At 52.9% G+C, this 27,525-nt stretch overlaps 2 protein-coding genes across 4 annotated transcripts; both read right to left on the bottom strand.

Annotated features, from left to right (window-relative positions):
* Positions 1-209: 209 nt before the first annotated feature.
* On the bottom strand, positions 210-2,981 carry GJA4 (gap junction protein alpha 4). 2 transcript variants are annotated; one of them, XM_082688799.1, is made up of 2 exons: positions 2,890-2,981; positions 210-1,723 (listed from the first exon to the last, which is right to left on the bottom strand). In XM_082688799.1, the coding sequence occupies exon 2, from the start codon at positions 1,704-1,706 to the stop codon at positions 705-707; it is 1,002 nt and encodes a 333-aa protein (XP_082544925.1). In that variant the 5' UTR covers positions 1,707-1,723; positions 2,890-2,981; the 3' UTR covers positions 210-704. The 2 variants fall into 2 exon arrangements, with proteins under 2 accessions (XP_082544925.1, XP_082544926.1); XM_082688800.1 differs by lacking the exon at positions 2,890-2,981 and adding an exon at positions 2,068-2,284.
* A 6,352-nt stretch (positions 2,982-9,333) lies between these two features.
* On the bottom strand, positions 9,334-14,501 carry GJB3 (gap junction protein beta 3). 2 transcript variants are annotated; one of them, XM_082687996.1, is made up of 2 exons: positions 14,280-14,501; positions 9,334-10,958 (listed from the first exon to the last, which is right to left on the bottom strand). In XM_082687996.1, the coding sequence occupies exon 2, from the start codon at positions 10,922-10,924 to the stop codon at positions 10,112-10,114; it is 813 nt and encodes a 270-aa protein (XP_082544122.1). In that variant the 5' UTR covers positions 10,925-10,958; positions 14,280-14,501; the 3' UTR covers positions 9,334-10,111. The 2 variants fall into 2 exon arrangements, with proteins under 2 accessions (XP_082544122.1, XP_082544123.1); XM_082687997.1 differs by lacking the exon at positions 14,280-14,501 and adding an exon at positions 13,663-13,811.
* Positions 14,502-27,525: the final 13,024 nt, after the last annotated feature.

Below are 27,525 nucleotides of genomic sequence, written 5' to 3'. Positions count from 1 at the left end.
GAACCATGTCAGAGGCATTTCAAAAAGTGAGTGTTTAGACTCAGGGCTGCTGAGAAGCAGGATATAGTGGTGTGAGGGTTTAAGGTATGGGTGGAGTTGGGGTTGCGGAAGTCAAAGATCACACAGGACTTCAAAGAAAGGGAAGATGGGCAAAGCAACTGCTCCCCCAACCCTTGGAGGCACATCACAACAGCATCAGTACACACCTAGCCTGTGATCAAGTCTTGTTTATTTTAGAAGCATAAACAGTGGAACTAGGAAGGAGTGATGAGAACGAGACACCAGTCCCCCGGACAGGGCCAGACCCAGCGCAGGCTCCGTGCGTGTGATCAAGGCCGACCCAGCAGCCTCGACCAGCCTTCTCCTGTGAGGGGCACGTGGGCAGAGGGTGGGGTGACACTGGCTCCAGGCTTGCTCTGAACCAGATGAAAAAGTCCAGAGATGCCACAACAGCCTTAGCCAAGAGCACCCCAAGCTAGCTTGGTCCATGCCTGGGGCAAAGTCACATTCTGGAGGGGAAACCACGGTGCCCTCTGCTCACCAGGAAGGCCCCGTATGTTCAAAAACAGGCTGCAATGAGGCTGCCTGGCCAGCAAGCACTGGCTTCCACTGACCCCCTCATCCCTGCAGTCTTCCTGGAGGGGGTATCCAAGGCAACCACATTTTCTGGGGCCCCTCTGCTGGGTAACAGGAGCCCCGGACCCCTACACATACTGCTTCTTGGAAGCAGAACTGTTGGGGCGACTGGGGGATTTCTGGCCACTCTCGGGAGGTGGGTCCAGGAAGAGGGGGGCTCTGGAAGAAGCCAGCCTCTCCTCTGTAGTCAGGTTGGCCCAGTTCTGCTCACTGGATGAGAGCCCGTTGTAGGTGGGGCATGGCGGGGACGAGGGTCCGTCGCCCACAGGGAGGTAGAAGAAGACCTGGTCAGCGTAGGGCTCCGAGGAGTTCTGCTGAGTCCGGGGGGTGTCCTGGCCCGGCGGTGACCTCGTCCCCCGGCTGAGGCAGCGGCACAGCAGGTGAGCCAGCTCCAGCACGTTGAGGACCAGGGAGATGAGTCCGACCACCAGCATGAAGATGATGAAGATGGTCTTCTCCGTGGGCCGAGAGACGAAGCAGTCTACGAGGTAGGGGCAGGGTGCACGCTGGCACACGAACACAGGCTCCATGGTCCATCCATAGAGACGCCACTGGCCGTACAGGAAGCCTGCCTCCAGCACGCTTTTGCAGAGCACGCTGGCCACGTAGGTGCCCATGAGCGCCCCTCGGATCCGCAGGCGACCGTCCTCCGCCACTGAGATCTTGGCCATCTGGCGCTCTATGGCCGCCAGTGCCCGCTCCACGCGTGGGTCCTTGGCCGGCAGCGCCCGTAGCTCCCCCTCCTTCTGCCGCAGCCGCTCCTCACGCCGGGACAGGTAAATGACATGTCCCAGGTAGACCAGGGTGGGCGTGCTGACGAAGAGAAACTGCAGCACCCAGTAGCGAATGTGGGAGATCGGGAAGGCCTGGTCATAGCAGACGTTGGTGCAGCCCGGCTGGGCCGTGTTACACTCGAAGTCAGACTGCTCGTCGCCCCACACCGACTCACCAGCCAGGCCCAGGATGAGGATGCGGAAGATGAAAAGCACGGTCAGCCAGATCTTGCCCACCACGGTGGAGTGCTCCTGGACCTGGTCCAACAGCTTCTCGAGGAAGCCCCAGTCGCCCATGGCTCCCCGGCCTCCGTCTGCAGAAAGACAGAGGACACGGTCAGCATGGCATCCACCTCAGTCAAACGAGCAACAAATCTGCGGGGAGGGGGGCTGTGCCCATTGTGCCTATAGGGACACTGAGGCTCAAGGACAGGAAGGGACTGGTCTGGGGGCTCACACCCAGCAGGGCGGTCAGGACTGACAAAGGCTGATCTTTGGATGAGGGCTACTAAGCTCTGACAAAATATGTTAGGGTCCTTGTCTTGTCATGCATCTGTGCCCTCTTGTTCCCAGCCAGAGTCCCAGGATGACACAGCTCAAGATTTGGATCCAGCTGAGGCTCCTGAACTAATGGGAACAGAGAATTTGAGGAACTTACCTAAGGTCACACAGCTGTGCTATGCCCCTCCTTCCTTTTGCCAGTGACAGGCTGTGTGTCCCCAGATTGTGGGGGTGGTGGCAGTGCTATCTTCAGCTTCTCAGGGGCCCCAAAGCCTCGGTCCCCACTCTCCTGTCCATTGCAGCTCACCCAGCTGCCCTCACTCTAGCCTTTGAGCTTGTGGTGGGGGAGCGGGTGGGAGGGGGTTAGATGCTAAAGGCAGCACCTGTAACAGTTCCACCTGTCAGCAATAGTGCCCACCTGCCCCTTCCGTGTGGACACTGAGCTTACCTTCTTTCTCCATCCCTTCCCCCACCCCTTACCGGCCCCAAGCCGGTGGTGTCTAATTCTAGACTCTTTAAAGAATTGTCATAGCAGAGTGGAGGCACAGGCCACAGAGTTCCCAGAAGGTTGGGGAGGGGAAGGTTGGGGAGGGAGGGCAGGGGAGGGGAGCCTTGGGGGGAAGAAATGCAGGGAAGGGTGCAGGGGTGGTCCTTCTTCCTCAGAGCAAAGCTGTTTCGAGCCAGGTTCTCACTCCCTCTTGCTAACTAACCCTGGGTAAGTAAGTGTCAGCCTTGGCAGCTGAGTCTTCTCGCCTGTTAAGACCGAAATACTCTCACCTCCCAGGGTTTTAAGAACACCGTGAAAGAAGGTTGGAACACGGCTTAGCAGAGAGCCTGGCGGCAGGCAGGCTGGGTGAGCGAAGTCGTAGGGGCGCCCCCCCCCCCGACCCCGCAGCCCCCCTCAGCCCCTGGCCGGTGGCGGACGTGTCCCCCGCTCGCTGGCAGGTGGCGCCCGGGGCCCCACCCCAGCCCCACTCACCGCCTGCCTGCCTGCGGGCGGCCCAGTGGCAGCGGGGAAGCCGACGGCGGAGCAGCGCCCGCGGGAGCCCTGCTGGACGGCGCCGGGCGGCGGGGGCGCCTTAAATAGCGCGGAGGGGCGGGGTGGGGGCAGGAAGCGCGGCGGGAGGGCGGCGGGGCGCTGTTCAGAGCGGGGGGCGGGGACCAGGAGGTGCAGCGTCCGTGAAGCCAGGCTAGAGGAAGGGGCCGGGAGGTGGCCGTGAGAATTCGGGGTGTGGAAGGGGCTCGAGAAGCCTCTGGCGGCCCCTTCTTCACCCTCAGCGCGGTTTTCGGGCCGGTAACCCTCCTAGCCTGTTTCTCCGGCTCTGGAACAGGAGTTCTCCGGGGCCAAGTGTTTCCAGGGTGGCTGGATTTGAAAGGATCATAGCGAGAACTTTCTGATCCTGCAACTGACCTGAGGGCTGTGAGGGATGGGCAGATGGGGATGAGGGTGTGGGGGCCTCTGGGGAAGGGCCTTTTTTTGACCTTCCTCTCGTCCTAGGTTGGAAGGAGGGAGGCCACTCACTTTTTAGGTGGCCTCAGGGTGCCCTGCACTGTGCGAGGACTTGGCAGTGGAGGCTGTCAGGGCTGGGGAACCACGCTGGGAGACACGGGTTATATCTGCCCTCCCTGGAGGCTGTGGTGGGTCTGGGCTCTCACCCCAGCCTGAATTCTTGCCGAGTTCTCCAACATCCCCACTCCTGAGCAGGCAATCAGAGGTCACTAAGCAGCTCCCACAGGTCACTGGAGACTGTAGAGGAGGGGCTCCCTACTTTTAGTTTGGATCCCACTCTCATGCCTCTACATGAGGGGAGGGCACCCAAAGCAATTAAGGAGGTGGGTGGAACCTGCCCGGGGTCATTTAGGCACCACCCTGCGGATGACCGCTAATGAGGGTCTTCTGTGCTCCAAGTATTGTAAGGGGGGGAGGGAATTAGACCATAAACCAGCCAGGTGTAGGCTCTGGCCTCCTGCTCTCACTGGCTGGTACAGGAGGCAGGAGTTGAGCATCTCAACCCTTGGGTAAGGGGAATGTTGTAAATATGGAAGGTTTTCCGGAGAACTCCAGGGGGACTCAGAGAGGACTGGATTAGCCGGTTGAAAGGGCTCGGGGATCGTTCTGGGAAGAAGGGGCAACATGAGCAAAGGTCAAGGATTGCAAAGACCTGGGTTGCTGCCCCTAGGGTGCTGAGACTTTGCTGGGCAGAAGCAGAAGACCCTAGAAGCTGAGACGTTGCTGCTGACGCCTGTGCCTCAGTTTCTTCCTCTGTAGAATGGGGATAGTAATGGTTCCTATTGTGTAGGGTTGATAGGAGGTCCAGTCAGCACATAGCATGGTGTCGGTACCCAGAAAGTTTTCAAGTGAGTGGTGGCTCAGAACGTGACAAAATAGTTGTGGCCAAAAGGGGTCTGTGGATTGGTCTTGGTGGGAGCAGACAGGGCTCAGGGGTGGACTGGTGGGGAAACAGGGCAGCTAAGGAAAGGGAATGTGGGAGGTGGGGGCTGAGGCCTGGGGGCAGGTGGCAGAAAGGTGCTTGTTTTTCCACAATAGGATTCAGTCCTTGGACTCCCAGTGCCCCAGCGCCGGGTCCCTGAGAATCCTGCCTCCAGGCCCTAGCAGGGAGACTTCTGGGGCAGCCCGTGTGGAGGGCTTGGCTCGGATCTCAGACCTTCAGGATCAGGCTGAGCTGGCTTCCCCTTCCAGGCCTGTCCCTCTGGGCCAGGCTGAGCAGAGCCTCCTGGATTTCCAGAGTTGACAACCTCGCCCACTTAGTTCTGACCCCTGAGGGCATGAGAACGGAGGTCCCTGGAGGCCAGTTCTTACCACACCCCCAAGACAGCCTCTGCTCCCAGAGTTCCTCTCCTGCTGCTGGGCCCAGACTCTCCCAAGCCTTTCTGATCCCATCTCCTGGAAGGAGGGAGGAGCAGGTAGAGACCGCAAGGCCCCAACCCCTGTTCTCAGCCTTTCCTCAGGGGCTCTGGGGGTCAGGGTTTGAATGACCAGGCCCCTTTCAAAGGAAAACCAGGGCGGGATCAGCCAAGACAGTAATCCCCACAATCTGCCTGGGAGACATCCCTGGATGGGATGGAACCCCACATCTCCCTCTGTTCCCATTACCCTGACCCTGTACGGGCCACTGTCTCAATGGCCTCCTAGCTGGTCTCCTGGCCTCCAGCCTCCACCTTTCCCCATAGAGCTGACTGCACAGTGCCTTGCTTAGAACACTCTGTGGCTCCCCATTGCCTTCTCCAATTTCCTCTGTGATTCAGTCTTCCTCCTTACTCTGTTTCTCAGCGCACTCTGCCTGGGTCTGCACCTTCCCCCTGCAGCACCCTCACATGCTGAACCTGCGAGGGCTTCAGGATTTTGCTCCACGTCACCTTCTCCCTGAAGTCAGTCCCCTTGCTGGCCTCCGCCTCCACTGGCTTACTCGGGAGCCTTTGGGCCGTCAGCAGCTCAGGTCCTACCCCAGGGTACACTGTTCTATTTTGGGGGTTTTTCGTTGTTGTTCTTAAAAATGTTATGCTTAATGGTGGTAAAAAACATAACAAAATTTACCGTCTTAACTATTTGAAAATGTACCATTTAGTAGTGTTAAGTACGTTCCCACTGTTGAGGAACAGAGCTCCAGAACTTCTTACATTTGCAAATCTGAAACTCTGGACCAGTTAAATAACTCCCTATTTGCCCTCCTCCTGCCCTAGGTGCATATTTCCCTGTGTCTACCCCCTCCCACCCAGCCCCACTGGACTGTGGGCCCCCTGTGGGCGGGCAGCTGGGTCTTGCTTATATCCCCAGCACCTAGCAGGACCCCAGGCACATGTATGAATTTACTAATTCAACAAGTTTGTACTGAGCACCCCCTGGAGCTGTGGCACTTAGACACCAGAGACCATCAAGGGGACGACAGCCAAAGTCCCTGCCCTTGTAGATAGGACACTCTAGCTATGGGGAGACAGAACATAGACCCTTCTGATTGGTGATCAATGCTATGTGGGAAGCAGGGAGGGGGGAGAAGGGAGAGGGTGCGGGTGGGGGGGGCAGTTTCCATGTTGAACAGAAGAGAGGAGATACTCTCTCTAAGGGGCTGACGTTTTGATGCATACCCTGAAGGAAGGAGGGAGTCCTGTGGCTCTCTGAGGGAGAGTCTTCCAGAGGAGGGAACAGAGAGTGCAAAGGCCCTGAGGCTGGAGTGTGCCTGGTGTTTCCTGCTTGAGGGACAGCAGGAGGTCAGTGTGGCTGGAGTGAGGTGAGCAAGGGGAAGAGCATGCTGGGGAACATGGAGGGTGTGGGGTGGGACACATCTTAGAGGCCCCTTAAGGCCTGTGGGAGGTGTCTCGGCGCGGGTGAGGGGGTTTGGGTCAGGGAGCAACATGGCCTGACTTGGGTTTTATAGGCTCATCGGGGCTGTGCTGCTGAGAATAGACTGAGGGGGTGAGTGGCGAATGCGGACTCCACTGCTCTTCATGACAGGCCTTGTTGCTCAGCTGTGGGAGCCTGGGCAGCTGACAGCCTCCCCTTGCTGGCACCGGCAGGTCTGCCCCCACTGTCCAGGTGGCCAAACTCTGTGGGATGGCCCCAGGTGGGGACGGAGCCAAGTGGTGGTCAGGGACTCCTCTCATGGGCCATCTTTGTCTAATGGACACAGCGCCCTGGGACAGATCTTGTTGTTCGGTCCTGCTTCCTCCCCTTCCCATTCTTCTGCTTTCCCAGGCTCAGGGCAGGAAGCAGGGGCATTGTTGAAGTAATCCAGGGGGTAAGATGATGTGGTTGTCTTAGCTCAGGCTGCTAGAACAGAATAGCATGGACTGGGGGATGGAGTGGGGGAGATGGGGAGGGCTCAGACAATGGACATTTACTTCTCACAGTTCTGGAGGCTGGAAGTCCAAGATCAGGGAGCCAACATGGTTGGGTTCTTGGTGAGGACCTGCGTCCCAGTTTTTGCAGGTCTGTCGTCTCATTGTGTCCTCACACGGTGAAGAGAGAAAGGTCATCCTCCTTGTGTCTCTTCTAAGGGCACTAATCCCATTCTTGAGGGCTCCATCTCGAGGTGCCCCATTTCCATCACATTGGAAATTAGGATTTCAATGTGTGAATTTTGGGAAGACACAAAACTCCATCCGCAATAGGAGGCTTGGACCAGGGTGATGAATATGAGATAATGTGGACCTTGGGCTGCACGGTGGCCCACGTGACTTCACGCAGCAGGTGGGCCTGTGAAGGTCGTGTATCTGAAATCCAAATCTATCCGATCCACGATTGAAGGAAGCTTGCAAGTGAATCCTCCTCCGATGAGGAAGGAGGAGATAGAGGCGTGGATCCTGAGAAGAGAAGGCTGGCATGAGAGCCACCTTGTGGTGACAGCCCAGTCTGCCGGGGACTCTGGATGGTGAACGCATCCTCAGCTGCCCGGCTCAGAACAGCTCTCAGGCCACACGTGGGACACACAGAGCAGGCAGAGTCCCTAATCGACAGTCCTCGTCCACAACCTGGAGAAGATCAGTCGTGCTGGGATAGCTGATGACATCCTCCAGGTGCTCTGACCTCCAAGCCACCCGTGACCAAGCAGCTGAAACCGTCCTGGAGGATGTTGGGATGTCTGGCAGCAAGTAGGAGAGATCAGCCTTCCCTGAGACCTTTGCAATCATCCAGTCGGAGCTGGGACTGACCTATGATGTGGCCTGGGCCAGGAGCACACTGCTGCTTAGATATTTACTGGACACATTAGCACAGTACTGCTGCGTTACCTAAAGGACCTCCTATCTGTATAACCAGCCGAGGAGTAGGTACTGTTCTGAGTGCTGGGCTGCATATGTTCCCTTGTCCCTCGGATCAACTGTCTACCCTGCTCTGTGTCCTGGAGGCTAAGCCCTACTGAATGCCTCCCTGGGCTCCCTTGCCTTCCAGATTCTGGTTGGGCTGGGTCGGTGGGAGCCGCTGGCCAGCAAGCAGGAGATGTGATGGTGAAGTTGGGGTATTTATTTGGTCGCCGGGGTTGAATGCATCCTGCAGCTCCTGTCCCTAGACTCAGGGCACTGAAGTGGTCTTTGTAGGTTTCCTTAATTATGCCCATACCTTTCAATTTATTTTTTTTCTTTTCAGAGAGCAAGAGTGAGAGAGAGAGAAAGATAGAGATAGGGAGCATGAGCAGGGGGAGTGGCAGAAGGAGAGGGAGAGAGAGAATCTCAAGCAGGCTCCATGCCCAGTGCAGAGCCTGATGTGGGGCTGGATCTCATGACCCTGAAAATCATGACCTGAACCGACATCAAGAGTCGGATGCCTAACCAACTGATCCACCCAGGTGCCCCAATCATGCGCATGCCCTTTTAAAATAATCCCTCAAGGAAACTCTAAATTTAAGTTATTGGGTTCGAATGTGCCATCTGTTTCCTGTTGGGCCCCTGACTGATGCAATTCACTGTCCTGATGACAAGACAGAAATCCTGAAAGTTTGCCCATGTGCAAGTGTGTGTGGTGACGATGGTCATGAAGTGGTTAAGCTATGATTCCGACCTGGGGGCTGGGTGTCAGCCCAACCCCAGGCCCTTGAAACTTGGCTGGCTTACCCACCCCACTAATGACCACATGTAAGAGCAAAGGTGAGCCACAGCCTGTTCTGTGGATGGCCGTAATCTGCCCTCTCCTTGCCTGCATTTAGTCACTAAATGTTTTTCTGGATTCGTAGAGCCCCGCACTCCCTTTTGCTTTCCATTCTGGTCTTTCCTGGATGCTGGTGTCCTCTAAATTGCAGGTCACCGCACGGTGCTGGGAGTGGGGCTGTGAACCACCCCAGCATCTGGTTAGGGCCAGAGATGAGGGTGTTTTGTGCCTCCCCACCCCCATGCCTCCTCCACCCCCATCGCGCTCCCCTCTGGGCTGTTGGAATTCAGCTCCCACCCCCTGTGTAGTTTCAGCATCCAGCCAGGACCCTGGTGTGCTGGAATGCTCAGGGAACGTGGAAGGAGCCGGTTAATGTTTGAGTGACCCTGGGACTCAGGTCTTTAGAGGAGACAACTGGGCCGCTGTGAGCACATATGAGGAGTCAGAGTATGAATAACAGGGATTTTGTGTACACAGGGTGGGGATGTGGGTTCTTGATGGCAGTGACTGGCTTATAAAGGTGGTGGGAGTCTGAGTTGTCTACAGAGAGGGCAGTTACTGTGTGTGCTCAAGGCAGTTGGACTATAAAGGCTAGAAGGCCTGTTGCACTGGGAGCACAGCGCCCTCTTGTGACCACGCCTATAATCACAACATATATATCGGGAGGTTCCAACCCACAGCCCCACGGGGATGAACCCTCCCGGGCAGCCTAACTTCTGCTCCAGCCTTGGCCACAGGCGCGGAGCTCTCTCCACTCCTGAGGTCTACCTTCCCTGCCATCAGGGTCTTGTGGGTGGGAGTGCAGAACAGAGGTCGGAGCCAACCTGTATAAAACACAAACTTTATTGATTTCAAGAAACATCTACCTTGAGTCTCTGGGAGCTCGGGTCTGAGAGCCTGGCACTAAGTTGAGCACATTTGTGGGGAGAAGATGGGAGCAAAGTTGTCTGAACCTGGGGGGAAGAGGACTGGGCAGAAGGGGGCTTCCCCTGAAGGCAGTGGGGACTGGGAAGGTCCCTGCGTATCTCAGGAGGGGTTGGTGTCAGCAGAGCCTCCTCCCGCTCTGGCTCACAAGCTCACTCTCAGCCCTACAGACTTCCCACTGCTTAGAGACTACCTCCTTCCCACCCCAGAAATCTGGGTGTTCCTCCCAAGGAAATGGAGATTCCCTTGGATCTGGTGCATCCAGCCAGGGCAAGCATCTCCCTCTTTGTGGTCTCCAGGCTTCTCTCTGCACCTGCTGTTCTCTCTGCTAAGAAGCACTCCTGCCTCTCTGACATTACTTCCTCAGTGAAGCCGGGCCTGAGCACCTCCTCCTGGGTCAGGTAGAAGCCCTCTGCGAGCCCCCTAAGTGTCCCCTTGCATGCAGTAGTGAATTAGCTTGTTTCAACCTCTGTCTCCCTTGGCTCTGGGTTGGGAGAATTTTACCCAGGTCGACAGCACAGTGCCCAGTGCACAGGAAGTCTGCCAGCAATGAAATTAGATAGATTAGTGAATTCAAAAGGAGGGGGGTGCACCCCGCACCTGTAGGGCCCCTCCATCAGTGCAGTACTGCCCCCACCTCTCCCCCCTGGTAGCCCCAGGGCTGCTCCCCAGCCTGTGGTCAGATGGGGGTCATGGTGGGCGCTGACGCGTGCCCCTTGTCATCACCAGAGTCAGAGCCCAGCTCCCCGGCCTCCACCAGCTTGTGGTGGCAGCGGCAGGTGGAGGCTCGGCTGGTGGAGGATGGGAGACTGCGGCTTTTGGAGGACTTGTTCTTGGCTATGCCCCGCAGGACCCTGTGGAAGATGAGGTAGCAGATCTCGCAGATGGTGAGCACAATGCAGACCGCCGACGCCCCGACCATGAAGTAGGTGAAGATCTTCTTCTCGGTGGGCCGGGCGATGTAGCAGTCCACGATGTTGGGGCAGGGCGCGACGTTGGCGCACTGCACCAGGCGCGGCATGCCGAAGCCGTGCCACAGTGTATGCAGCACGTACAGGAACAGGAACTCGATGGCCAATTTGAAGATGAGGCTGAACAGGTATGTCCACCACAGGCCGCCATGCTTCTTGCCCGCATTGGCGTACAGCTTGGCGCACTGGTCGCCGTGCTTCTGGCGGTGGCGGCGCTCGCGCTCCTCGCGGTAGGCCACGTGCAGGATGACCAGCAGCGATGGGCACGTGACGAAGATGAGCTGCAGGGCCCAGAGGCGGATGTTGGAAATGGGGAAGAAGTTGTCGTAGCAGACATTGGTGCAGCCCGGCTGCTTGGTGTTGCAGTCAAAGTCCTTCTGCTCGTCCCCCCACACGCGCTCTGCGGCCACCACATACACCAGCACGCGGAAGACGAACACCACCGACAGCCAGATGCGCCCGAACGCTGTAGAGTACTTGTTCACGCCGCTCAGGAGGGCCTGGAGCGTCTTCCAGTCCATGGTGCCTGGTGGGGGTGCCGGGGGCCGTGCCCACCTGACAGGATAAAGGGAAAAAAAGGTGTTCGTGACCAGGGGACATTTGTTGAGCGTTTCCTATGTGCCAAGTGCTGTTCTGAGTTCTTTATGCGGATGGATTCGTGTGATCAGCCAATGACCCTCTGAGGTCAGGACTGTTACTGTTCTTTCCAAACCACAGGTAGGATACAGGCACAGAGACGTTAAGTGACCTGCCAGAAGTCACAGAGCATGCAGGCCCGAAGGAAGGGAATGTGCCTTTGCTGATTAACAGTCACCATTTATGCAGCATTTACTGTGAGCCAGCCACCGAGTTAAGTTCTGTGCCTTGTTATTTCCTTTAGTCCTTAGAATGACCCCACGAGGAAGATACTATGGTGCTCCTCATTTCCAGATGAAGGTAACAGTTGCACTGGGCACATAGTAAATGCTCAGTAAATGCTGGCCACTCATTGTGAGAGCTAGAGAGAAGTCACTCTTAAAATGATAAATGGATTCAAGGTCTGGCTGTTGGTGCCAGGGCTGTGCTCTCCACCACCTCCCCTCCCCTTTGCTGGATGCCTGACCCAGGCTGGATTCTTGCAACTTTCTTATATGCCTTGCTACCTACCATCTTGTGAGGGTGGGGTCATGGGCCTCTCGGGGCCAAGGGCAGACCACCCCCAAATGGGGGCACTTTGGTATGAAGATTGTTTTAAGTTAAAAGCAATTTAAACCCATTAGATTCAGGAAAAGATCTTTACCTCTTTTCAACTGCCTGAAAGAATTCAGACAGAGGAGACCTACCAGCACAGATAACTACATTTTTACATGAACTAGGTATGGTAGGCAAGGAGGAACCTAGCAAGGCTTATTTGATCAAAGTCCTCTACATCCCACTGTTTTTGAGTGGACCTGGCAAATATTTGCTTCCCAAATATTTACTCATTTTCACCTTCTGTGAATTGTATTCCTTCCCTTTGAAGTCCCTGACCCCTAGTCCCTTCTCTTTAGTTCAGGATGACATATATACCTCATTTTGCTTGTCTTTGGAATTTCTTATTTGTGTGGATTTCCCATACTGAACTAAATTTTCTCCTGATAATCTCTCTCCTTCATTCTTAGTCAATTTCATTCTTAGTCCAGCGAGAAGAACTTAAAAAGGAGGAGGAAATTCTTCCTCCCCGATAACCCCATTCTACAGAGAGGAAGCAGGTTTAAAGAGGAGAAATGGCGTTCCCAAGGTCTCACAGTCAGTAGGTGGTGAAGCTGGGAGACCAGATCAGGTTGGGGGTGAATGTGGGATGTAATAATGGTCTGGCTCCTAGCATACCAGATCCAGGGAAACTCTAGAGACAACCTCCCCTCCCTGTGCCAAAGCTGGGGCTCCTGCCAGAGCTAGGGGGAGACCCAGCTCCCCCAGCCATGCCGGATACCAAGGCTTTGTGATAGGGAGACATTGTATTCAGGCCGCCGAATCACACATTTTCCTCCCAGTTCTGGAATGACTCAGAGGGTGTGGACGGGTGGGTCTGCATGAGTACATCTAGTGTCTGGATGCTGCCTTGGGTGTGGGAACACGTGTGTTTCCATGTGCGTGTGTGGGCCTGTGTGCACATGTGGGCGCTCTTGGAGCTGGCTTTGTGACTCTGAGCATGCATGCTGCCTGTGGGTCCCAACCCTGTATGACCGCTTCTCAACCCTCCGCTGCTACTGCCCTGCCTCAAGCCCCATCACTCCTGCTGGTATTATTGCCACAGCCTCCTCACTGGCCTTTCAGCATCTGGTCCTGGACCCTTAGAGTCCATGAAATTGGATCATGTCACTCACTTGTTTAAAACTTTCTACTAGCTTCATGTTACAGTTAGAATGAAACCCCAGATTCTACATTCTTGCCTTCATCTCTTATTATCTCACCCTAATTATCTCGGCTCTGGCCACACTGGGAGATTTTGGAGTTCTGCAATTATCCTTGCTGCCTGGAATGCTCTTTCTCCAGAACCCTGGAGGGTGGCTGGGTGGGTCTTTCTCATCCCTGAGGCCTCTGCTCAAGCATCATCTTAGTGGCCTCCACAGATTACTCTGGATCTAGGAGCCCCTGCCCTCCTGGTCACTCCACTCCTGTCCCCTTTATTTTCTTCCTTGAATTTAATCACCATTTGAAATTAAATTAATAGTTTTTGTTGTTCTTATTTATCGTCTGTCTCCCTTATTAGAATGTCAGCTCTGTCTTGCTTACTGCTTTATACTTAGTGCCTAGTGCTTGGCACATTGGAGATATTCAATAAATACTGGGTAAATAAACAAATGCATGGTGACTTCTCAGAGAGGCAGCTTGGAGGGAAGGGCTGTGAGGTGTGGGCAGGAACCTCCAGGAACAATGGTAGCTGGACAAGGACTTCTCCACTCTGGGCAGAAGGAGAAGGCACAGCTGCTTCTCAACCCCTCATCTCTGCTGATGCCTCTTCTCTGGGAATCTCCAACAGGACAGTGTGACTGAGAGACCCTCCTTCTCTCCCCCACTTGATCCCTGAGACTTGGCCTTTGGGGAGGGGCCATGGAATGTGCATGGAGAGGAATCATAGCTGGATTCCAGTCTCAGCTCTGCCACTTACTAGCCCAGTGACTTCTAAGAATCCCTTGATAGTTTAAACCTCCATTCCTTATCTCTAAAGGGAAAGAATTCTTACTTTCTTGAGCTGTTGTAAGAGTCATAAACCATTCCCTCCCCAGGCCCCACTCACCTGATGGCAGTTCAAAAAAACTGAAGTGGTGGTTGGAGGCCCGTCTTCCAGCCCTCGGACAAGAGGGGCCCTGTCACCGGACACCCATCGGGGTGCGGCCCCCTTCTGGGTCTCCACGTTCCACCTTCCGGTCCTGTCTGCCCAGTCCCGCCTGACACACCCCAGGGACTCGACTCACCCGCAAAGAATTTCCCTCCAAGCCCAGAACCGGGACTGGTGGAGCCAGTCTGATTACCCCCAGCTTGCCCCCAACACCACCTCCCGGCCATCCGCTTTTTCCTAGCCCGGGGACCAAGTCTCGCCGAGCTGTCGCCACACTCCGGAACGCCACCGCCACGACCACCTCCTTTCCCTCCCCCTCCAACTGAGCTTTCTCCTCCACCGACCCCACTCTTTTCCCCAGTTTCCCTCCATCCCGGGCGGCTTGCGAGCTTGCGGACGTGGGAGGAGGGTGTCCCAGAACTTTCCAGCCCCTGGAGCCCCCACCCCACCCAGGATCGAGGGGCGAAAAGGCAGTGGGGGTGCTGGGGGAGACCCCTTGCACCATCTCTCCCCCACCAACAGCACCCGGGGTCTCCCGGGAGCGATCGGGTCCCGGGACCCCCACCCACACTCACCGGGAGCCCGCGTCCGGGAGCCCTGCGCGGCAGGGGGGGGAGATGGGAGCGGGACTCTACAGCGGCGACCCGGCACTGGGCGACTGGTGCAGTCCTGGGGGCGGCGCGGAGGGAGGGAGGGTCGGGGAGGAGCCTCGGAGCCCGCCCGGCCGCCGGGGGTCCGCGTTTAGTGCCGCGGCCACCCGCTATCGGGGCCGCCTTCCGAGGGCCTCGTCGCTGCTCGGAGCCTCGGTTTCTTCATGTGGGAAATGGGGGCATCGGCGGCCATGGGCAGGGCTGGGCGAAGGCTCCAATGAGATCTGGGGCGGGAGGCACTCGAGACTGTGAAGTGCCGTGGCCCGGGACGGCCCGCAATCCTGACTCGCCCACACGCGTTACCAGGGCTACTGTGTCCGCGCCCTGCCCGGCGCAGTTCCCGCCCGGTGGCCGGCCTGGACCCGGCTGGGGAGTTGAGGGGGGCACCCTGGGGGTCTGCCCTCGCGTCACCACGGCCCTTCACGGCGGCGCCCCTCTTGGGCGCTGTGTCCTCCGCGGAAGCGGAGGTTCCCACACCTTGGAGAACCAAGTGGGGAGCCGACTCTGTGTCCACACTGGAAGGGGCAAGGCGAATCCGGAAAGGAGATGGTGGGGGGATCCTTTGTCTAGGGGTGAGGACAGGAGGGAGAGGGGTGGTTGCCTGAGTTATGTCCAGAAGCAGATCTTGTGAGAGGCGGGTGGGGGTGTTGGGGGCAGAGAGATCCCTTGCCCTAGACACTCTGCGGAAGGAGGGGGGCCAGCAGCTGGGCTGCAGCTGGGCTGGGCTCTGGGGACAAGGACGCTTTGTCTTAGTTATTAGTGTACTATGACAAGGAACCTTCCCAGCCTCCTTGGAGAAACCCCAGGGTTTCTGACCTCCCGGGGAGTCCTGGGATCTTAGTCCCCATGGGTCCTGAGCCCTCAGTCTCCGCAGAGATGGTATTGCTAACACAAGGGTGACTCTGCATGGCAATTTCCCAGGACTGTTCTGGCTCACACCTGTGGCCCCAGTGTAATTAACATCACCCCCTCACTCTCAAAAGTACCCCAAACCTGGGAAGATCACCCTACCTACTGCTCATTTTGGTGGAGAACTAACCCTGCATTGGACACTCAGAAACATATTTGTGCCAGATATGGCCCAAAGACTATTTCTTCCTCCCTGGATGAGGAAGGCATGATCCTTCCCCAGAGTGAGAAAACCAGGTACAGAGAGGTTAGGTGACTTGCCCAGGATCCTACAGAGAATAAGGAGCAAACCCACCTCTGGAGGTCTTGGCTGTGTGGTTTCTGGATGGCACAGAGCCACAGGGCAGAGACCATCTTTTACTTAGTGGGCCATGGCCCCTGAAAATCGTTGCTGAGGCTCAGGGCTGGGGTGGTCCAGGTGTTTCTGTGTTTCTGTTGATGTAGGGGTGGGGTGGGATGTGTGGGTGTGACTGTCCTGTGAAGGTGCAGGACTCTGCCATCTGTTCCCTACCACGTGCTGCTCTCCAGCGTCTCAGAGCAAACCTGCTCCCCACTTTCTTGTTTTTTTTTTTTTTTTTAAAGATTTTACTTATTTATTTTAGAGAGAGAGCTTGAGAGGAGAGAGGACAGTGGGAGAAACACTCTCTGGCGATCAGAGAGCCTCATGTGGGACTCAATCCCAGACTCCAGGATCATGACCTGAGCAGAAGGCAGTTGCTTAACCAACTGAGCCACCCCGGAGCCCCCCACCCCCACCCCACTTTCTTGTTTTGAACAACATTTCCATCCCTATAGCAGGTCACAGAGGCAGCCCTGTCAAGATCACCACGGATCTCCATGATGCTACATCAAACAGTCTGTCCCCACCCTCCTGGGCCTGCAAAAGCACCTGACACCATTGACCACTGCTTCCTTCTCAAAAGGCTTTCTTCCTTCAGCTTCCTTGACACCACACTCCCAGTTTCCTGGCGCCTTGGAGGCCTCACAAGCTCTTGTCCAGTGTGGGCATGTCCCAGGACTCAGCCTTTTCTTTCTATGAGAGCTCATCCAGCCTGGGGGCTTTCCATACTTTCTCCTGCTGATAAGTCCTGCGTTTCTTGTGCTCCCCCTTACTTCTCCCAGAACACCAGACTGCCCACCTGACCGCCAGGTTTCCAGTTACTTGATTTTCCTCCCTGAGGTCAACTCTCCATCTTTGTAGAGATAATCTTTGATGCTTTCCTGAGGGAGGTACACTATGCCCCTGGTTCTGCACTTCTCTATTTAAAATTTTTTTTTAAATTATTTTTTAAGAAGGATTATGTAGTTTATTTATTTTTAAAAGTTTTTTTTTTTTTTTTAATTTATTTGACAGAGAGAGACACAGTGAGAGAGTGAACACAAGCAGGGGGAGTGGGAGAGGGAGAGGCAGGCTTCCCACTGGGCAGGGAGCCCGATGCGGGGCTCGATCCCAGGACTCTGGGACTAATACCTGAGCCAAAGGCAGACACTTGGAAACTAAGCCACCCAGCCTCCCCTGCACTTCACTATTTTTAAAAAAGATTTTATTTATCTATATATTTGAGAGAGAGAGACAATGAGAGAGAGAGAGAGCGCGCGAGCGAGTGAGTGGGGGGAGGGGCAGAGGGAGAGGGTGAGGGAGCAAATCCCAAGCAGATTCCACACAGAGCATGGAGCCCTATGCAGGGGCTGATCTTGTGACCCTGAGATTATGACCCGAGTCGAAACAAAGAGTTGGTCTCTTCGCTCACTGAACCGCCCAGGTGCCCCCTTTGCTATTTTTAACAAAATATAGGATATTTTCCCTCTATTGGTAGATACAGAACTACCTCATTTTTTTCTCATAAAACAGCTGACTAGTATTCCATACTATTTACTATAATATATTTAATCAGTCCCATATTGATGAAAATGAAGGCAGCTTCTAATTGTGAATTTCCTTCCTTCTATTATAAACACCACTGTAATCAACATCCTTGGACAAACATCATTTAACACATTTTAAAATTAGGTCTATAGGATATATTACTAGAAGTGGAACTTTGGGGTTAAAGTTGTATGCCCATTTGTACTTCAGATAGATAATGTCAAATCTTCTCCAGAAATGTATTAGTTTCTGCTACCACCAGCCATGAGGGCCTGTTTCCTGGACTCCTTGCCAAGGTGGAGTGTTAACCACCTGTGGCAATCTTTGCCAGTGATATCTCATTATACTTCTATTTTGCATTTCTCTTACTACGAGTGAGCACGAGCATCTTTGGATAGACTCAACACCCATTTTATTTTTCTATCAACTGTCCTATGCTTTTACCCGTTTTTCTACCGGATGGTTGCCTTTTGAATTAGAGATTTCTTAGGAGATCTTTATATATTCAAGAAAGAAGCCCTCTGTCAATGATACAAATAAAAAAGGTCTCTCCCTTCCTGTTTCACACTTGCATTTTGACTTTGTATACGGAGTTTTTGCCGTGCAGAATTAAAACATTTTTAATGTAGTCACATGTATCAATCTTATCTTTTATGGCTTCTGGGTTTGGTCATAATTAGAAATGCCTTCTCCACTCTGAAAGCCCAAAGAGTTTTCCTCCCATGGTTTCTCCTAGCTAAAGTAGTACTTTAATGATATAAATCAGATTGTTGTCACTCCTCTATTAAATCCTGCAGTGACTTACCATTACTTTTATACTAACACCCACTCTCCTGACATTGGCCTACAAAGCCCAAACCACCTGCTCCTGCTTTGCCTCCCACCACACGTCCCCTTGGTCGCTTTTCTCCAGCCACACGGCCTTCATTCTATTCCACAAACACGCCACGTCCAGTCCAGCCTCCTGGCCTTTGCGATTGCTTCTCCCTCTGCCTGGACGGCTCGTCCCCTGCTATTCCCCGGGCACCCCCTCTGAAGCCACTTTGCCCACTTCCTCAGCAGTGGAGCTTCAGAACGTTCCCGGAGATGCCCTCGGAGAGCAGAGAGCTGGGTGGGGGGGGGGGGCGCTCCTGCAGTGCCTCCAGCACTCAGACACTCAGTGATTGTTTGCAGAGTCAGTCTTGGTAGCGCAGAAAGTTATGCGTGAGAACTGTCTGGCTGTGCGATTGGGCATTGGGTGTTAACAGGTAGTGTGGGGAGTAGGTAGGTATGTTTGGTGCGTGTGGTTATGAATGAGTAGGATTTTGCCAAGGTGGCTGGCAGGGTTTTGTGAGAGGCATGAGCTGGTTGGTGTCTCTGTGTGTGGTTGGGTTGTTCGTTGTTCTGCTCTGCTGCCCGGTTGACCGGATGGCCTCGGTCCTATCATTCGGGCCTTGCCAGCGCTGCTTCCTCACTCCTGACATCAGGCAGTGCCTCCGACACCTGCCCTGTGCTTCTTCTGGAGGGATCTGGAAGAAATCCCATTCAGAAAGAGGCTGTGAGGCTGCTGTCCCACTTCCAGGTTCTGCTCCCAGAGCAAGGGAATGTGTGGGAGGCCATGTAGGCCATCCCTTCGCCTCGGGGCAAGGCTGTGTCCTGCCAGGGCTTGGAAGCTGCCGGGCCACCCACACTCCCTTGAGGGCCTACACACCTGTTCTCTGGGGGTGGCAGGCTTAAAGCCTGGCCCCGTGCTTCTTCTGGCCCAGGCCTTGGCACAGGCTGGTCTTAGTCCCAGGTTGCCCCCTGTGTCTGAAACTCTGCCCGGGCCTCAGGCAGGGGCTTCCCTCTCTGGCTGGGATTTTCTTTGTGTTTGTGCAGTAGCGGCTGGGGGAGCAGAACCCACTGGGAAGCAGTTCAGGTGGAAGGATGGGGACTTTCCAGCCACGCTCCAGCATGTCCGGGGCTGTGGGTAGGAAGAAAGAACTATCTCAGGATCCAGGCTAGAACATTGTTCTGCTTCCAAGATGCCGAGAGTTACTTGGAAATTCTGCCCACACCTCCAGCAATGGAGGTAACACACAGCTTTTCTGAGTTGCTGTCAAGCTTCAAGCATTCCACAATCCCACCTCTTCTCACACACCCCAGACCTCACTCCCCACCCCTTTCTCCTCCACTTTCTCCCTTCTGCTCTTTCCCTTGACAGTAAATGCGCTGGCACTTCCCTGTCCTCAGAAACAAACAAGCCTCCCTCACCCCACTTCTCCAGCATCTGCTTCATCTCTTTCAATTCCTTTGTAGTCAAAACTCAGGAGAATATCTCCATCTGTTCTCTGCATGCCCCCTGGAGCTCACTCTCATCGGGGGGCCTTGCTCCGTGTGTTTCCCCTACACTCTTCTGACTTTTCTTCCTTCCTGGGTTTCCCTTTTGTCTCCAGATCTCCCTGACTTTGAAGTACTGGGGTGCCCCAGGGCTCAGTCCTTGGCTCTTTCTCTTCTCTGTCCCCACTCATTCTCCTGGCAATGTTATCCAGTCTCAGGATTTAACACATTAGAATTAGGCAGACCAGGCCTGACTGCTTGTCTCCATCCAGGCCACGCCCCCTGCCCTGACTCTGGGCTCAGCAGGACTGCAAACTGACCACGTCCCACATTAAACTCCTTCCTTATTAGGATTGTTGGATTTAGAACCAAACCTAGCCAGCAAGCAAAGACCCCAGAAACAAAACAAAACAAAAATCCCAAAGCATGTGCTCTGTTAAATTTAAATTTCAGATCGTACATGAGGCTTACTTACACCAAAAAAAACTTTATTCTTTATTTGAAATTAAAATTGAGTTAGGAGTCCTGATGTCCTCTGACACCCTGCTGCCTACATCGCCCTCCATCAGTTCTCCATCCTTGACTCACCCGAATGAGTACATGGCAATTGTACTCATCTACTCATTAAGGCCCCCAACTTAAGAGTCATTGTTGACCCTTTTTATTTCTACCCCACGTTCATTGCCACCGAATCATTGTGGTGTTCCTTTCAAAATGTTTTCAAAATCTGGCCGCTTCTCACTGACTATGGATTTTATCCTGGTAACGTCAAAGCCAAAGATAATTCCTTCCCTGCATTATTGCTGGTGTCCTATACACAATCGCCCTCCTTACGCCTTGTCCCCATGCATCTACTGTGAACACAACCACCAAGGGGATCATGCCACTCCATTTTCTCCCCCACGGTGCGTCCCTGGCGTTCTGCTCGCTCAGAGGGACAGCCAGAGGTTTGGGGATGGCTTATAGGATCCCATGTGTTCTGGTCCTTCTCCAGCCTCTTCTAAACACTCTGGCCTCTTGGCTCTCTGACTGCTCGGCCTCACTGGCTTCTTTGCGGCCTGTGGGTGTGCCTGGGCTCTTCCCCAGCCTCCGTGCCAATGCACGTGCTTTTCCTTTCATCTGGCACACTTCTCCCCCTCTCTGCACCGTGTGCTGCCTTGCCTTCCCTGGCCTTCCCGTCTAGAATTGCTATAAGGTTTCCTCCCCACCTTTTCTCCCTCCTGCTTTATTTTTCTCCTTGGCAACTGTGATCATGCAACTTATTCTATATTTTGCTTATTCTTCTTTTTAATTGTCTGTCCCATCACTGGCATCTGTGAGGACAGCCATTTTTGGGAGTCTCTTGTGTCCACTGCTCTCTTCCCAGCACCTAAAACAGTGCCTGGCACTTTGTAGACAAAGTACTTGCCAGATGAGGGAAAAAGCCCATCACACAGAATAAGCCCTGTCCCAGACTGACACAGAGTGGCTGTTTGATCAGTTCCTTCTATCTTAGTATCCCACCCACCTACCTTCTAGAAGTGCCTCTCTGACCACCTCCCTCCTCCAGGAAGCCTTCCCTGACTTGGCCTCATCTCTTTCCCCTCTCTCCTACCACCAGGCCCAAATCCCTGGTTTGGTACTCAAGGTTACAAGTGAGCTGTCTGTGTGGCTGACTGTGTGTGTCTTCACCCAGCCTCTGCTCTCCCAGGAGAAGAAGCTCTTTGCCAGAGCTCTCCTTTGAGCTGCAAGGGTGTGGGCATCAGGGCAGCTGGGGAAGCCAGCCTGGGGTGAGGCATGTGCCAGATTCCTGAAATCAGCCCGCCACCTGCACTGTGGGAGCTTCTGGAGCCTTGATCCTGGGTCAAAGAGGTGCTGGGCACCAGGCATCAGGGAGCAGAGCCTAGACGGAGTCTGGGCTGCAGGGACGTGGTCCCTGAACTCGCTGTTCCAACAGCCTCGGGAGGTCCTGACATAGGCACCTGAATAGGTGACTGGCCATCGGCTGAGCTGGGAAGCAGAAGCAGGTTGGGAGAAGCAGAAAGAAATGATAGGGTCATCATGTCTGCAGTTGGCTAAGTGATGTGTGTGTTTGTAAATGAGAGTCTGACGCAGCCGTTTTGACAAGGCCATCAGAACATTCTGACATGACTTGTAAGACCCCCCCCCTTTTTTTATGCTGCGAGGGCGCATCAGACAGTGTCGTCCCATCCCATACTCCATTCCTAAGCGTCCCCTGATGCCCAACATAGCCCATCCCAGAGCCGCGGGCATGAAATAGGGCTCAGTGCCCGTTGTTTTCATGCAACCAAATTTTCCTGTGCATCCAAAGGCCTTGCTGGTTTGTCTGTGGAACACACATATCTGGGTGTGCAGGGGCAGCTGGATGCATGGGATGGAAGAGAGAAGCACAGTGGGAACCCTGTCCGTTGTTGGGGCCCATGCAAAATGGTTTGGCAGTTCCACCAAAAAAAAAAAAAAAAAAAAAAAGGTAGAATGACCATATGAGCCAGCAAGTCCACACCTATGTATGTACCCAGAAGATCTGAAACTCAGACCCATCCGTGAGTGTTCAGAGCAGCACCACTCACAATACCCAAGGCAAATGTTTGGAAACAACCCCAACATCCATCAAAGGAAGAATGGAGCAACAGAATGTGGTATATCCATACAATGGAGTACTATTCAGCTGTGCAAAGGAATCGAGTCTGATCCATGTGATGATGTGGGTGAATCTTGAAAACAATATGTCGAGGGAAATAAGCCAGACACCAAAGGACAGAAATTGTATGATTTCTAGGATAGGATTCTAGGTAGATAGATATTCTCAGTAGATAGATTCTAGATAGAAATCTAGGATTTCTAGAATAGGTAAATGCAGAGATACCGGAAGTCATTGGAGGCTACCAAGGGCTGGATGGAGGCGTGAATAGGGGTTGTTATTTTAGAGAGCACAGAGTTTTTGTTAGGGGTAATGAGGAAGCTCTGGAAATAGTGGTGATAGTTGTACAACATTGTTCATGGAATTAACACTACTGAATTGTACATGGAAAAATGGTTAAGTGGCAATTTCATGTTATGTATATTTTATCACAATAAAAATATTCAGGAAAATTAGGAATAGTAGGGATAGTATGGAAAAATAGGAGACAAGGAAATAATTGGTGAAGAGCTATGGATTTGGGATTCAGGAGTGACCAGGTTGTAATGGAGGCCATGGGAGCCGAGGAGATCACCCAGGGAGGAGCTCACTCAGGCTAGAAGAAGCCTGGGCACGTTAGTCAGTGCTCTTGATTGCAAATGACAGAAATCTGATTTGAATTAGTTTTGGCACAGAGGGGAATTGATTGGTTTGTAAAAACATGGGGAGGGAAGGGGTATCTAGGAGCCCCGGAAGCACCCGGCTGGAGGAGGTGTGATTGTGTCTCTCCTGTTTGCCTCACCTCTGCTCCTCTCTGACTGTTGGCTCCTCCTCTCCACATGCTGACAGGCTTTTGCCCAGGGTCACCAGTTCCGAACTCACATCTTTCCAGGCTTCCCTTAGAAAAGATTCAAATAATGTGGGGGAGGAAGCTCGAGTGGCCCCATCTGGAGCGCATACCCACCTGAGGTCTAGGGGCCAGGTCACATGACTGACAGTCATCTATAGCTCCTCCATTTGGAGCCCTGCTGGGCAGGCAGCCTATACAAGGTATCTGTGGTATGGGACGAGGTACGGGGGAAGGCAGTGCACCCTGGGAAATGGCTCACGGCACAAGGACAGGGAGCCTCTACTGGGCTTGATGGTGAAGGAAACTTAGGTATGCTTGGTAAGGGCAGGGTGGCTTAGGCGGGGTGATGGAGCAAGGACCAGATCATAGCTGGTGGGAGGGAGGGAGTGGGAGCTAAGGAAGTGTAGATGGTGAGTGCAGACCTGTTTCAGGATGCACTGCTGGGAAAGCCAAGAGAGAAAGGAGGTGGTTGTGCGGGACGTGGGGGTCAAGGAAGGGTTTTGTCTTGGCTTTTGGTTGGAAGAGATGTGAGCCGGCTGAAATGCTGGGAGAGCCAGGAGAGAGCTGGACGTTGAAGAAACAGGAGGGCAGGAAGAGGTGGGAGAGAGGGGCTCCTGAGTATGGGGTGTGGTGAGCCCAAGACTGGGCTCACCCTTTTCACTATGCGGGGGGAGTGGGGGGGGCTGGTCTGCATGTGGTTTGGTCTGCAGGTCTGGTGGCAGAGGATTCTTGGAAGCTTTTGCTGTCTTTGAGATGTGGGATAAAGATCAGATAGAACTGGTTAGAAGTTTCAAGAAGAGTGGAGAAGCCTGAGAATACCATACACCACCACGAACAACGGCCAAGAACGAAACAGAGAAGAAGGAGGGCTGTCAGGTGGGGCTAGAGAACATGGATTTGTAGTGACCTCACTCTGCCTGGCAGCCGGGTTCACTGGAGCAGAGCCCAGCACGGGGCGTAGCCATGGGAAGTACAGTTGGACTGGTCTGGGCTAAGCAGGAGGGGTGGAGAGATTATGGGGATATTGGCTGGACAGCAGGTCATCCCAGTCATCTCAGCAAATATTTATTACCCCTTTACCGTGGATATATATACAGCAGACATGCTGTAGGGCCTGGGATATACTGGCAAACCGGGTGGATACTGTTCCAGCCCTCAGAGAGCCTGCAGTCTAGAAGGAAGGACAGACATCCATCTAAGAGCTCCCATGTGACATGAGGGTGATGGGAGAGACTGTGGATCCCAAGCCTAGGCTGGATTCAGAAGGAGGGGATGCACGAAGGGCTGGCAGTTTGGGAGAAGATCACGGGTCAGGTCAGGAGGTGTCTATGTGGCTCCCTGGGGGATTTTTTGAACAAACATGAACAGATGCTAAGGGAGGAGCTGGGTGAGTGGGCCGGGGGAAGCTGTGGTCAGAGATGGGGGTGACCTACACCTGTCTCACCCTTCCCTCCTACCCTCCTGTTATAGTAGGTGACCTGTCCTTTTCCTGTTGAAGTCCAAGCCTCCATCCGCCCTCTGCGTCCCATTCCTCTGGTTCTATGGGGACCTTGACCTTTCCCCTTTACTGGATTCAGTTCATCATTTTTTAAATATTCTCAAGTCTCTGTCACTGTAAAAATTAATTCTTGACTGCTCCCTTCTTTTGGCAATGACACCGTTTCATTTTCTACTCTTCTCCCAGTCACCATTTTCCAACCAGTTGTCCACACTTGTTATCTCCATTTACTTGATCATCATTGTCTCTGCCACACCCGCACTTCACTGGGACCTGGTTTCTGCACGCCATTCTTTACATATGATGCTCCTGCCATAGGTGCCAAAGACATCTTGTTAATTGAATCAGCACTTTTCAGTCCTTATCCAGTTTGCCCCATGGCAACGTCTGGTCCTGGTGATCACTTTGTCCTTCTCTAGAGACTTCTAAAAAGTTCTAGAAGTTCTAGAAACTTCTCTAGACATTCATCTCTTGGCTTCTGTGACATCATCTTTTTTCTCTATGACATCATATTCCCTTGGCTTCTATGATATCAATTTACTCTGCAGCCCCCTTTGCTCACTTACCCCCAATTCTATTTGGCCTTTAAGCCTCCATCCTAGGGCATCTTCTCATCTCTATCCCCCAAAGACTCTGTCTAGTCTCAGCCACCCTCACAGCTTGAGTTACCACCTACCATGGAAGCCCAGACAGAAGACTTGAAATAAAAGGCAACAACCCCCTATGTTCCCAGTGAGGAGACCCTCAAAAGTTTGGAGTCGATTTGAATATATAAACTTTCAGTGTGGTTGAAATAATAATTTACTTTATTAACTTAGTGTGCTACCTATTTTTTTTTTCCTTTCCAAGTTTCCATTTTAATTCTAGTTAGCATACAGTGTAAATTTTGGTGATTCAACACTTACATAAAATACCCGGTACTCATGCAACAATTGCACTCCTTAATCCTATTTATTTATTTATTTATTTATTTATATAATCCCCTATCTGCCCCATCCACCCCCCCCCTCCCCGCCCCCTCCCCTTTGGCAACTTTCAGTTTGTTTTCTTTTTCTTTTCTAGATTTTATTTATTTATTTCAGAGAGGGCGAGAAGGAGAGAGTACAAGCAGGGGGAGGGGCAGAGGGAGTGGGAGAAGCAGACTCCTTGCTGGGCAGGGAGCCGGGAAGTGGGGCTCCATCTCACGACCCTGGAATCACGAGCTGAGCTGAAGCCAGACGCTTACCAGTCTGAGCCACCCAGGTGGCCCCAGCAGTTTGTTTTCTATAGCTAAGGGTCTGTTTCTTGGTTTGTCTCTCTCTCTCTTCCCACCCCCATGTTTGTTCGTTTTGTTTCTTAAACTCCATTTATGAGTGAAATCATATAGTATTTGTTTTTCTCTGTCTGACTTCTTTCACTTAGTGTAATACTCTCTAGAGTTCGCTGCCTATCTTAAGGTCACGTATTATATAGAACCAATGTAGTGAACCTATTATTTTTTCCTTCCCTGAACAGTTTATGAAGCAATTGTATTTAAACTTCGAACATGTCTCCGTGACACCTGGGTTAACATCATTAGAGTTTGGTTTGTTACCATTAACCTTTTATAGAATGCACAAACTTTTATTTTTGCCCAAGCTATTAGTGACATAGTGCTTTTCAAATCTGTGAATGATACTGGAAACTTTATTCTCTGCCATAAAAGCCTGGTTGCTTAATACTAGGTTGCATAACTTAGAAAAAAAATCATATGGTAGGTGTGTATTTGTCATTCTCCACAACGTAATCATTTCCTTTGTTGTTCTCAAAGTTTTTTTTTTTTTTTTTTTTTCTTAAGGGCTTGCCTAGAAAGACAATACTTGCTATTGTAAGGTCATAGCACCAGGAGTAATGATTGAATCTGTATGAAATGTCTCTCTCTCCATTTTTAATGCGTCCACCCAGGGGCTGCCATGAATATCCAGGACTTCATTGATTGGGGTTATTTCAGGCTAATGAATTTCCCCCAAAGAGAATTCTGTTGTTCAAAATGCAGTAATTGAGAGTATGCCCCACAACATGGGAGACTTCGTAAGGACTTGGGTAGAAGACAAAACCTTCCTACTTGAGGGATAATTCTGGAGCAAAATCTTATGCTATATTCAGACATTTTGCCGACAATTCCCGAATCATTGTTTCCTGATCAGTCCTTTCCACCCCAGCATCCAACAGCCTACTAGACATCGCCACCTGGGTGTATTTTTATTGAGTGGCTGCTGTGTGTCAAGCACTATTCTAGGTGCTGGTGGATAAATGGGTGGACAGGACAGAGTTCCCGTTCTCAGGAGTGCATCCTAGCGGGATGATACTGAGAACAGACATGTAAACAAATCACTAGTACATTTCATGTACTAGTAAATGCTCCAAAGAAGATAAAATGGGGTCATGCAGTAGAGAGCGACTGTTGTGTATGTGCTTCCTTTCGGAAGGGCAGGTTAGAAATGGCCTCCTGGAGGAGAGGATGTATGAGCTGAGATGTGAATGACAAGGAGACAAGTCACGTGAAGCTCTCAGGCAAAGCTCTGAAGAGCGTTACCAACAGAAGCCAGTGCAAAGACTCCGAGATGGGAGAAGACCATTGTGGGTGGGGATGTGCAGAGGGAAAAGCTGAAGAGGATGAGTCTGGAGAGGCAGCCAAGGCCTAGCCATGTAGGGCTTTGCAGCCCACAGCAATGAGTTTGGTGTATTTTCGTTTTCATGGCCATTATGGGAAACCACCTGGAGGGTCTTGAGCAGGGGAGGGACTTGACTGATCTTGGTAGAAGAGATCTCCGGCTCCCATGGGTAAATGCGGTAAGGGAATGGAGACAGCAAGTGTAGACAACCTTCAGAGAGTTTTGTTTTTTTTTGTGAAGGTGGTGGTAGCTGGAGAAGGATGTGGTGTCAAGAGGGAATTAAAAAAAGAGAGAGGATGGGACGCCTGGGTGGCTCAGTTGGTTGAGCAGCTGTCTTCGGCTCAGGTCCTGATCCCAGCATCCTGGGATTGAGTCCCACATCGGGCTCCTTGCTCCGTGGGGAGCCTGCTTCTCCCTCTGACTCTGCCTTCCACTCTGTCTGCCTGTGCTCGCTCTCGCTCTCTCTCTCTCTGACAAATAAATAAATAAAATCTTA

This window comes from Mustela nivalis (genome assembly GCF_964662115.1).
Source record: "Mustela nivalis genome assembly, chromosome: 10".
NCBI classification, from domain to species: Eukaryota; Metazoa; Chordata; class Mammalia; order Carnivora; family Mustelidae; genus Mustela; species Mustela nivalis.
This window is presented reverse-complemented; position numbering and strand designations above follow the sequence as displayed.